Source organism: Cygnus olor, chromosome 4 (genome assembly GCF_009769625.2).
Source record: "Cygnus olor isolate bCygOlo1 chromosome 4, bCygOlo1.pri.v2, whole genome shotgun sequence".
Classification (NCBI taxonomy): domain Eukaryota; kingdom Metazoa; phylum Chordata; class Aves; order Anseriformes; family Anatidae; genus Cygnus; species Cygnus olor.
Window position 1 is genome coordinate 6038118 of NC_049172.1, and position 12251 is coordinate 6050368.

Sequence of the window (12251 nt, forward strand, 5' to 3'; positions counted from 1 at the left end):
TTTGGGGGAAGGCAGCCAGGGGAAGGAGGAGGGGGAGTGGCTGTGAAGGCAGGCCATTTCAGCGTGAGGCCAGGGTCCTGGACGTGTGCGAAAGCAGGCAGGTGGGCAGCCTGCTCAGCCCCCTGGGTCCGCTGGGAGTTTCCCTCACTCTTACCGAGTCGAGGACACGCTTTGGTGCTTTCTGCTCTACAACCGAAACACAGAGTGAGGGCCCCAGCCTGAGGACGAGCTGCTCCTGGAGCATAGCATGCTCTCTGAAGGACAGGGCAACGCCTCCCTTACTCCCCTGTCCTAAGAAGTGCTCGTGCCACAGCGTGTGCCCGGCCTACAAACCCACCCGCCTGCAGCCATGCATCCCCTATGCCGAGACGCAGCCAGGCACCGTGGCGAAGTTGTGTGGTTGTTCCAAAAGCACTGTCTGGTTTCCAGGAGATGTTTTTGATAACAATGTTTGCGTTTCCATGAATACCTTGCTTGACTAACTAAGGAGACCGCATGTTAGGTGTGTTATATGCTACCTCACACGTGTCACATATGACCCTAAAATGGCATGTGCGTGTGTTTCTATGAATTGTCAAGCTGTGGGAGGCATCGTGCTGTTCCTAGATAACTGAAAGTATACCTGAAATGTAAAGGGAAAGAACAAGTAGAAGAAATTGAGTGTTGTAATGCCACAAAAGAAAGCTTAACTTGTTTTCTTGCTTTTTTTTTAGAGAACACCTGTTCCCAGCGCTGAAGCATTCCGATGGTTCTTTTAAGCAGTAGTGTATCTTATTTTCAAGGCAGTCCGAAGTGAATGGCAAGCTAAAGTCTTGTTTTAAGAAACTGCTTAGTCCACCATTGAAGAATATACTCAGATACTATTTTCATTTCTGTATAGGGGTTTCCTCAAAAGCAAAAGACAAAAATCTGGGAGCCTGGGGAATTGGCTGGCTTATTCACATTCAGTACACTGATTCTTTCTTTGATGTAACTTAGCTATACTAGTGAAGTTGTTGTCTATTTTTAAAGTGGCTGTAAAAAAAAAAAAAGTTTGGGTAAACCCCTGCTATAAAGTCATGTATCTTTGAAAAGTAACATATCTATACTTCATTTTCAAATATATGTGTTTCAGTACTGTAAACTGTACAGATAGCTGCTTGTATTTTGTGTGTTTAGACACAAGGAGACAATCATGTCTGAGCATCTATGGAGATTAACGGTTTGTACACAACAGTGTGGTTCTGCGAGTTAAATCCGGAGCAATAAATCCTGGCTTTAAATATTATTTTGCTAGTTGTTTAGCAGCAGCAGCAACAGCAGCACTGTTTTACCATGCATCCTTCCATAGAGACTTGATGCTGAGTTTTCCAAGATAAAAAGATTGTGACACATCTAGCAATTACCTTCTGTCATGGTGTTGTAAGAAGGGAAGACATAAAATTTAAGATTACTCTTTCAAGCACTATATTAGAGTAGTGGTTTATGCACTTGCATTGCTTCCAGAGGAGCTTTACAGAGGGGTATCCCTCCAAAAATGCTGTATGGTGTTTGACCCACTTTTCACTGTGCTCTATGGTGGATTGCCCAGCCTAGGTGGACATCCAACACCAGTCATCTGTGTAAAGTTTGTTCTAGAATGCAAAACAAAGTGAGTACGAGCCCTTAGGATAAACGATGACTCGGCCAAATTACCCTCCATCTATGGGTTCTTACGTAAAATTTTCAGTCAGTGGGGAAAATGTTTCATAAAGTTGAATGCAGTATTTTGGTCCAAGTGGAGCTCTTCACAGTTGATCTTTGATCATTGGACCGGTTCAGGTGTCACTTGCAGTTGTGTTCATTTGAGAGCCTGGATGTTTTTGTGGTATAAAAATTAACTTTTTTTTTCCTTTTAAATTTACAAAAAGCAAAGACCGCTTCTCCCCACACATTCCTCAGTCCTCTGATCTTAGCTTTGCTGAACCACCAGTCCCTTAGGCCCCCAGCAGAACGGTCTGCCATTCTTCTTCCTACTCTAGCGTCATCTGTCCTCTGGAAAGGCAGCGCACGGAGGGCTGTAACTCGTGTTGTGAAAGATAAGGCGGATACTGAACTTAGGGGTACCTAATACCAGTTGATCAACACATTTTATTGCTTGGCTTCGTCACACCGCTCATGAGTGAAAAGGCCATCCCGTCAAAGTAAGCAAATGCTGTTGTGCCACATACTTGATAGATTTATCATTTTGTACAAGAGAGGACTACCAGTAGTTTCACAGAACAGGTGCTAGGCATGGAAACAATTGGCCAATGACAACACAGCCCATCCAAATCTCCTCTCGTTTCAGCACTTTCTCCGTTATTTGCTCAATGCTTCAGCCCTTGGCCCCTGGTCACCCTCATGTGGCGGAGCATGTGGGGTGGTGGGGAGCACCGCGGTGTGGGACCTGCATAGGAGGGGGGACGCCGGCTTTGTCAGGGGAGGGAGCTCTCGGGACTGGTGGCTCTTGGGACCATTCTGGAGAGCCAAGGTCCTCCAGGAGAAGCCTCCTGAGGTCTCGTGTGTCAGCAGGGCCAGGCAGGGCAGGGGTAGTCCACGGTACCTGGAGGAGCGTGGGCGGGCTGGGCTCACCGAACGTGGGGTTGATGCACATGTCTACGTCATTGCGTTGTGCGATGTCATGCCATGGCTTCAGAAACGGGAGCGTCATGCTCAAAATGCTTCTGTCACGGCGCCCCTCGTAGAGTTTGTGAGAGGCCGTCAGTCGCATAACCACACAGTAAGCTTTACGTCTGTTCCTACGGCAGCTGTGTACGGATTTCTTTTGTGTTTGAGACTTTTTGGTTAGGGCCTCTGTTGCTGACCACTAGACCAATATGAGCTCTGTAAGGTCTTCTCTACCGAAATGCTGATTGACTTATCAACCGAAGCCTTATTTGCACATCTGGCTGGTAAGCTTGCCTTGCTTTTTGGAAAATTGTGATTGCTCTTACAGAAGTAGAGACAAAATTAAGTTCAGGCTACATTAGGTGTACAAAGAATATTCATAGCAATGTACTTATTGTCTAATACCCTAATGTTGCATGTCTTGATGTGCTTTCTTTTTTTTGTTTTGTCATTTTGTTTTTAAAAACTGATGGATCTGTATATTGTAATTGTGGTGTTTTACATGTCAATTCAAAATTGTTAAAAAAAAAACAAAAACAACAAGCAAACCTGTTAATTATTGAAAACGAACAAGAGTTGATTTTTCTTTGATTTTCCCGCGTGGTTTTCATTTTGGATGTTGTTCCTTTACACCATCACATTTTTAGATTTGGGTAAAACAATACCTATGTGATGTAGTGCACATAGAGCATTTTGGTTAGTGATGTTCAAAGAAGGAAATCCTTTTTCTGGCCTTCTCTCTCCCCCATTGTATACATATTTGTAAATCAGATTTTTTTTCAAGTACTAATGATCAAATTTGTGCTTTTCACAAAGACCAAAAACATTTTCCAGTATGAAAATTCGTATTCCTCTTTCATTCGCACGACGCAAAAAAGAGTTAAAAAAAAAAAAAAAGCAGAACACAATTTTGCAGTCTTTTAGGTGTGAACATTAAGGCTAATGGAAGCATTGTTGGCATACCCCAGATAAACGTGTAGGAAAAATGGCAAGGCTGAAAGGGAGGCACATGTACCCGTTCTGTGAATTAACAACAGACCCTCCATAAGGGGGCAAATGCTCCCTTTCGTGCAGAAGCCCTGGTATGTAAGTCATGGAATTAATGTTAAAGAATACCAAGTTTTTAAATGGGCTATATCTGTAATCAAATAATGAAGAAAGAAAGTAGTTAAATGAACATACCATTCAGGGTCGAATACACTCAGCAAAAAGCAGTAGTGGGTCTTTGATCATGGTTAGATGCATAGTGATATCAAACAGTGGGTTCTCATGTAACAGCTAAATGTTTCAGATTTTGTTTTTATTAAATTTGGCAGTTTCACGCTGAGCTCTACTGTATTCTTAGTGAATAAAAGACAGCTCCTATGTTAGAAAGTACTCAATTTCCACAATTGCAGGGAACTATAGGAGTTTTTTTTCAGAAACATGGGCCGCAGAAATGTACTCCTTTCACAGTGTTCTCCTATTTCTGAACTGTGCAGTTATCTATTAAATTTTCTAATAGATATTTGTGTAAGGTGTATGTATGCTTGTGCAATTATGGAAAAAAAACAGTTTTGGAAAACAGTGTATTTATGAAAAAAAAATAATCACTTATGGGGCATGTACAAAACTGTATAAAAACATTCAATTTGCCCAGTAAAGTTGTTTTTGTGATATTTCTGTGTTGTTGAATAAAGGACTTTAGTATTCAAAATATCTCTCTTTTTCCATAAACAGGTTTTGTTTGTGGGATCTTAAACAGTGAAAACTTCTTTTAAAAAAAGAATCCTCAAAATGAGCCAGAGGGTCCAACAGCTGACCCCAATCACATGTTTGGGAATGAATGCTTATGAAGTGATGGTACAATAGCTACACAACTAATTCCTTCTTAATTGGCAGTCGATGGAAACCCCGTAAGTTGTGTACCTGCAGGTAATGTTGTGCTCTGAGTTGTTTAAGGTAGCAGAAAAAAAAACATACCGCCTTTGTAAAACTAGGAACGTGACGTTGAGATTTAGAGGCTATGGAAAGGTTAGTGAAGTTAGAAGTAAGATGGATTGCAGAACAGCCTTCAGCCCTTCGGCGCAGGCCTCTGTTGTACAGGGAAGGTGGACTAGTGAGGGTGACGCAATCACTTAGCAGTTACCTTTGTAGGGAAGAGCGTACAATGGTGAAACCTCATCCCTAACTCTTGCAGCAGAACGTAGTCCTGAGGGTGGGTTATCATGTCACTCTTGGAGCATTTGGGATTACGAGCATGGTTTGTGAATGATGGCTGTATCTTACTCTTTGTTTTACTGCTTCTCAGTTCAAATTTCTGCTCTTTGCCTGCCTCGTAAGCTACTCCTAGGAAAGGAATCCGTTTCCTGTTTCCATTTTATTTCCCCGTGCTACAGACAGGCATTAAAACAACACCAGATAGGTGGGAAGGCACGTGAGTGTGCGGGCGGCACATCACCTGATTGTCGTGAAATTTGGCATGTCGTTGCTCTGTGAATGTGCCTTGCATGAACGTAACGTCAGCTCGTGTGTGCCAGCGCGGGACTATGAGAGGGTGTGAAAGACGAGGTAGGTCCTTCGGGCCGCCAGGTTCCTTCTATCCCTGCTGACTTTCTGGGGAGCAAGGGTGTATCCTTTTGTTTTCTAAAGAAAGCAACAAAACCAAAAGGAACAGGGGTGGATTTTTCACTGATTCTGTCTTCCTTCTTCGAAGCCCGTAAGGATATATGCTCTTGTGAGACCTAGACCGCTCATTAGACAATGCCAAGAGTGAGCCTTGAGTTCTGTTTGAAGAGGAGGAAAAGGGCTGCCAAGTTGCTCAGACACAATTCAGTGATCTCTCTGGATTAGATACAGAATTCACAGGGAGGAAATGTGCTAATTTTGTGAGATGGTCGATTTGGAAGCAGGAAGAGGTCTCCGAGTTCCTATTCCTTTAATGCTTTCTCTTTCAACTATTTTTCCCCTTGAGTATTGTTTTATACCAGTCTGAATGAAAAACGTCCCTCAGCTCCAGAGAAATACTCACCCCAGATATGAACCCTGCAGTTTAAAACTACCTTTAGCTTTTTATAGCTTTTATTTTTTAATTAAAAAAAAATCTAAAAAAGAAAAACCAATCCAAACAACAAGCAGGTAATTCTTCAAAGCCCAAACTGACAAACTCATTACTGAGACTATTAAGAGGAAGGAAAATATCCTTTTACGTGGAAGCTCAATTCTTCTAGGCTGTGCTGGACTCAATTTGTTTTTGCCACTAGCCATTTCAGCTCTCCCTGATATTTCTCCAAGGAACAAGTCTGAAATTATGAATGGTCTAGCGGTACAAAGCAATGTGCCTTCTGGGAGGCCCTAGTCCTCCTCGGATTCCCATGGGCTTTGCTAGATAACTTGTGAAATTGGAAGAAATTGCAGAGGTGGCTTTGTTATAAGTTCTATCTTAGTTTGATGCTAGGATCTGCTTGGTCACCAGTGTGCAGTGGGCATGGGTAGATGGCCCTAAAATCTATGAAAATAAGAAGCGCGTCTTGTCGGTAGAATATACAATGAAATTTGAGACCACCAGCCCTATCTGAGGAAAGAAAGGTGAAGTTCAGCATCACACAGATATCAGGATCTGCCCCCACCCTGGCCTTGATTCTCTTTGCCGTTTGGTATTCAGGATGGACACGGTTGTTGGGGTAGCTGGGTTCTTCGGAAAGGCGGTTTTGTCTAACATAACAAGAGTAAAGGAAATGTGTGTAGCCAGTGGTAATCTTGTAGGACAAGTCATCTAGGCTGCCTGAATAAGCTGTAATGCTCAGGAAGTAAGCGCCTCCATTATTCTTTGAAGTTTTCAAACTATATTAAGGTGTTTTCATGTTATTTTTAATATAATAAGCAAGAATAGTTTGTAATGCTGCTGCCCATTCCCTTAAAAATGGGTTTTAGACTTGAATCCTAATGGCTTAATTTCCCAACAAACTTTGAAGGTACTTCTGAGTAGACTAAGAAGTCTAAATCTGAGTGCCCTGTAAGGGAAGCTCCTGTGGTTGGGGATTCATTGGTCTGTGTAAGCCACCTTTGACATGCTGAGGGAAGGATCTGTGCTAGAAAGTAATTCATCAGAATCCTTGTAGAAAGATCTTTAGGTGCCGCCACGTCAATCAGAGCCCAGACTAATTACTCAGAGTGGTTTCCCCCAGCTCAGTTTATAACATATATAAGCATCTGCTATCTGAGAACACCTTTCTTCCCTTACTCCTTTACATCTGCCCTCATCACAGAGTTAATAATGCTTGCCATCTGCACTTCTTTAGGAAAAAAAAAAAAAGAAGATAGAAGAAACACAGATCTTGTGTGCTAGATGTTTTCCTTTGGAAAGAGAGAGAAGAGCTAGCCCAGGTCAGAAACTCCTGTTTCTGTCCCAAGTCTCCTAGCATGGGTGCTCTCTGCATCACTTGTAGCTTCTGAGCAAAGTCCAAACCTCAGCTTGGCAATCAGACACAACCCCAAAGAAGACCAGCACTGGGGTGAACAGGGCACAGTGGGATGTCCCCACCACCGCCTCCCTGGTGCACACCACACACACAGAGACGGTGGTGCCGGGCGCCTGTTGCTCCTTCCCCGCCCATATCTCCGTGAGTTTGGGTCTGGTTTGCTGTGTCAAGCAGGAGGTAGGAGGACCTCCCCAGATCTGGTGAGCAGAGAGGACATTGGAGGGCTCGTAAGGGGAAAGAAGGTTTGTGTGTCAAGATGGTGACTAGAATAGCTCGGTCCATGTGGCTTGTAGGAACCTCTGATTTCTAGCTGGGAGTGTCTGAGGCCACCAGGCTCTATGAGAAGTAGCTGATCTGTGGAGTGGACTTTGTCTCTTTTGTGCCTACGTTTTAGTACTCATGCCTAGAGATGGATAGTTAATTTGCCCGGCTGCTATGTTGACTGAGGATGTGTGGTTTAATACAGAACTATGGCTTTCAACCTGTCCTGGGAGAATTAGTGGGTAAATAACCTTGTCTAAAGAAATCTGCCACCCAGATTAGGAACTGTGAATCTAATTATTGCTTTCTGATATTCTGCTCTGACTTGTTTTGCCTTTTTATCCTGACTGTTTGCATTCCTAGAACTGATTTGCCTTTTTTGATGCAATGCCATGTGACCTGCTGATTAATTTTTGTGAACAATCATAAACTCCAAGCTATGGCTGACTTGCTATCTTTTTATGCTATGCTCCATAAACATTCATTCATTTCTTATGATTACTGTGTGGAAACAGACTTTTACAGGCTAATAAACTTGGATTTGAACTGGATGAAGAGTTTCCTTGTGTCAATTCTTTTGTGTGTATAAGAAAAAAAGAATAAATAAAAAAAAAAAAAAAGAGGAATGGACACATGAAGGTGCAAAGGTTGACTTGACTTAACCAGGTCTCTGTAGTTATCCCCGCAGATGCTCTCAGTAGTAAACCTGGAAATACCAGTGGCAACACCTCGAGGTCATTTCGGTTGTGGTAAGAAATGCTCTCCCTTTAAACCAAATGCAAACTTCCAGGGCTCAGGGCTGGCAGAGAGGGGGAAGGGAAACGGGGGCTTTTCTTTAATTGCTTACTGCCGTGTCTCCTCTCCCGTAGACCTGCTTTCTTCACCACGCTGACACGCGCAGCGCAGCCTCCAGCTGAGAACAATTAGGCCTCGCGTTTGCCTCTGCTGCGCCTTGCTTACCCGAGCCAGGCGATGCTCGCTGCCGCTCACATGTCGGCGCAGGGGGTCCGGGGCTGCATCCTGCCCTAGGATGCCTAGAAGTAGGCTGGCCTGATGCCTGCACACAACTACAGACCATCGTCCAACGTAAAGGAGCCGGCATCCCTTTTGCACGCCAACCTGATGCGTGTTACAAGCATTATGCACAAAAATCACATTATTGCAACAGCTCACTGCAGGCCCAGGGTGTGGCTGCGATCTCGATCTTGCCAAAGGAATTGGATAGCAGAAGGAGGATGAGTGCTTCACCTCGGATGTGAGCAGGGAGAGCAAGGGCAGCTGAGCTGAGCAGCTGAATTAGATGGGACCCGTCCCCGTACATGCAGAGCCGGCACAGCCATCCTGGCCAGGCACCATTCAGAGGCGCCGCCGGGCCCCGGCGTTCATTTCCTGCTGCTGCTGGAAAGGGCAACTTGGGCTTGCTTTGTGAGATGGGGATGATGCCAAGGCAGTCTCACCACAAAGGCGAAGCACGAGCAGGCTTATTAGCTAATTGTGTTTTTTTTTTTTTTCCTGTTGCAACCCAGCACGTCTTACTCCAATACCGTAAGCTAGAGTTGCACCACGTAAAAAAAGAGAAGCCAGGGAAAGGAAAAAAAGTTCACTTGCCCACTGTTAATTTTTTTTTTAATTTTAATTTTTAATTTAATTTAATTTATTTATTTTAATTTTTGCCCTTATTTTAGCTTCCGGGGGGTGACCCTGCTGGTGGGTCCCCTGTCACCTGGCTCATGCCCTGGTCAGTCACAGCTGCGGGGCACCTGCAGGACGAGTGGTGCTTGAGGTGCGGGGCAGGGGCGAGGGGGGCAAGACAGTGGTGCTCTGGGGCTCCTGCGTGCCAGCAAACCCACTGGGAGGTGGTACCCTGGCATCGGCCAGGGGGTGCTGAGCTCCTCATACCCCTGCCAGCTGCCCCACTCCACCTGTGATGCCCCATGCTGCTGTTCTGGTGCATTGTGGCCCCCACCACCTTTCTCTTCTGCTCCATGCTAAAGCAAAAGGGGTTTAATTATTTATTACTGCCAGAAACTCCAGAAACAGAATTTCGCGTGTGTAAGTGACTGGGAGTTTTTTTTTTTTTTTTTTTCCCTTGCCGTCAGTAGCAATTCATTAATCATTATTTAGGAGATGTTGCTCTCCCTGCGATGTGTCGCCTTCCCACTGTCTCAGCGGCAATCTGCACGAGGTGCGGGATGTATGTCGCCGTGTTTCCTGCTCCTCTGGGTTGTCGCTGCTCCTTCAAATATCTGCTGCTTACATGTAGCCTGGGCTGGATTCCCTGTTTTATGTTGCACTCCCCTTTTCCCAATGCCCACTCCTCCAACGCTGTCTCTACTTCTGGAGGGGGCTCCCCATCCCACCTACCAGCGATGTGCCTCTGCCACAGAGCCACCCCCGGCACATCCCCATAGCCCTAAGCTGGCCGCCAGAGCTGGCACTGGTCACCAACACCGAGTGGCCGACCCGAGGCGGGGGATAAAAATCCTGCCTGCTCTCCCCAGGACGCAGCTTTGCCTTTGCAGTCATAGCTGGCGGGAATGCTGGGGGAGGCAGGGGAGCCATGGGGCTGCCAGGGCTCTGCAGGAACCTCAGCACTGCAGCACAGCATCCCGGGGTGCAGCCTGTGTGGCCGCAGGAGCGATGTGCTGGGAAGGGCCGGGATGAATTGCTTCTCCTCGCTAGAGCCCCAGGGAGCAGTGGAGGGGGGGGGGCTGAGCCGCAGCCCATCAGTTTCCACCGCAGTGCCCATGATTGCACTAACCCAAACGAGCATCGCTGCCGCTGCACGGGCTGCTGTCACCGAGCAGCACCCCTCTCCCCGCCCGAATCACGGGGCCCACCCTGGCGTTTCATCTGTTGCAGCCCCAAGCAAATCTCTAACAAGTCAATTTAACTGTGTTTCCCTTAACAGCACCGCTGCAGAGTGCCCACCATTACAGTAGAGTGCCTGCCTTAGAAAAGGTCATAATTACTGGAAAGGAGGTTTTCTATTCGGGTGCTGATGTTATCTACGTTGCACGTGAGTATTGCAGGGCGGACGCACGGTCTGCGCTTGCTCCTTCCTCCAGAAGCGCGTCGAAGTCTGCCAGATGCTGGAAGCAACAGGGGTAGGAGAGGTGTGCCGGGCTGGGGAGCCGCTCAGCAGCGAGTGGTGGTGACACCCGTGATAGAAGGGGACATTTGTTTGCCGTCAGGGTGGAAGGGATGTGACACCTCTTGTCAAGTCCCATCTCCACAAATTCGGGATGTGAGGCAGCAAGGCAGAGGTCATGGCAAAAGGTCGGACGGCTGCAGCGCTTTGCATTTCAGGAGTTTGCCCTGGTGCTGCGGTGGCACAAGAGTTCTGCATAAGGGCAAGCATGGTGAGGGGCTGTTGCACCATCCATAGGCTGCTCCCCTTTGCTCCAGTGGTTCTACTCTGATCTTACCCCCCAATGAGGTTTTACACCCCACTCAGGAGACCAAGCAACACTTCACGAGTCCTTGTCCATGCCGACAGTGCCTTGGCTGTGCACTGAGACCCATGTGGGTTTTCGCTGCACGCTGGGTTGGGTTTGGAGGCCTCTCCGAGAGGTGGTGAACCCCTCTGAAATATCGGTACAGGTGTGGAGGCCCTCAGGGCTAAAGGGAGGAGAGGAGATGGATCAGGGCAAGCTGGGTGAAGGACTCCCATGCCTAGGGAGATGGCTCGTGCTGGCCCATCGCTCTGCCCCTGCACTGACCGAGGGTCCCAGGTCTCCTTCCCAGCCCTCCTGTGCCAGTACCACCACCACGACCACCACCGCTGGTGCTGCCGGCATGGCTGGGAGCTGCTCGCTTCCAGCATTTGTGGACATACGGAGCCTGCTGCTTACCAAGACCCACTCGGCTCCTCTTTTCCCATCAGCAAACGCCCGTGACCAGCACTTCGCACCATTACACCTCCTTGGAGATGCAGAAAACACATAGGCTGTTTGTTTTCACATATACCTACCTAATTGATGGGTTGAGAAAGGGGAGGCGGGACGGGAACTTCAGCCCTATTAAGCGGCGGGGAATTGCGTGCGTTAGATTAGAAGTGTTTGTATTACAAATACTGCCAGGAGCCCAGGCAGCTACGAGCCAGCTCTCGGCAGCCGGGATAAAGCCGCCTGTGGTGCCGGAGCCCTTTATAAACATTTGCATTGCTCCAGGTGAAAGGGAGGGTCGAGGCAAGCCGGGCATCTCGGAGGGGGCTCGGGCTGGGGGCAGCCTGCTTCCCTTTTCCAACAGGGCTGCTCCAGGTTGGGGCAGGGGATGGGGAGGAAAGAAAATGATGGGTTGTGCGGCAGGGTGAGAGTATTGGTGGGGTTGGAGGCTGAGGGCTCTCCCTTGCCATCTCCAGCTCTGAGCAGAGCTCAGCCCGGCCACGTGCCGAGCCAGAGGAGCATACGCATGGGTTAGTGACTACCTCTCCCCTATTAAAAATAATAATAATAAAAAAAGCAAGAGCAAGAGGTCCTTTAGCAAGTTATTGCCTTCCTGCGCCACACGTCTGTACGTTGAGCTGAGACGGCTTCTCCTGCGCGCTGAGCTGGAGACAAAGAGGGAGCAGGAGCGAGCGGCGTGGGGGGGCTGCAGCCGCCCCCACTGCCCAGCCCCCTGCACCGCCACCCCGGCAGGGCAGGGCGAGGGGCAGCCTGGTGCCCTTCTGCAGTAAGCCACAAATTAGGCCCCCTGCCCTCACGAAAAGCAGGGCAGTGGCTCGGGCGGTGAGGTTCAGCGTGCTCTCCAAAATGGAGAGATGCGCGGGGCGCTGGGCTGCTGCATGCTCTGCAAAGACAGGGCCCGGTGGCGTGGCATCTGCCTGCTTCTGGTCCCCCCCACCCCGAATCCCTGCAATTTGCTGTTGACAAAAAAATGATAATAATAAAAAAATCAGGA

General features: G+C 47.5%; 1 protein-coding gene across 2 annotated transcripts in view; it reads left to right on the forward strand.

Moving 5' to 3' along the window:
- CXXC4 (CXXC finger protein 4) overlaps positions 1-11801 on the forward strand; it is a 111836-nt gene extending 100035 nt beyond the window's left edge. Inside the window, exon 4 of one of the 2 annotated variants that reach the window (XM_040556457.1) lies at positions 10261-11801. In XM_040556457.1, the coding sequence (XP_040412391.1) occupies positions 10261-10305 (45 nt within the window). In that variant the 3' untranslated portion in view covers positions 10306-11801. Of the gene's footprint in view, positions 1-713; positions 1268-10260 lie in introns of those variants that run through there. The other variant, XM_040556456.1, reaches the window with a different exon arrangement.
- Positions 11802-12251: the final 450 nt, after the last annotated feature.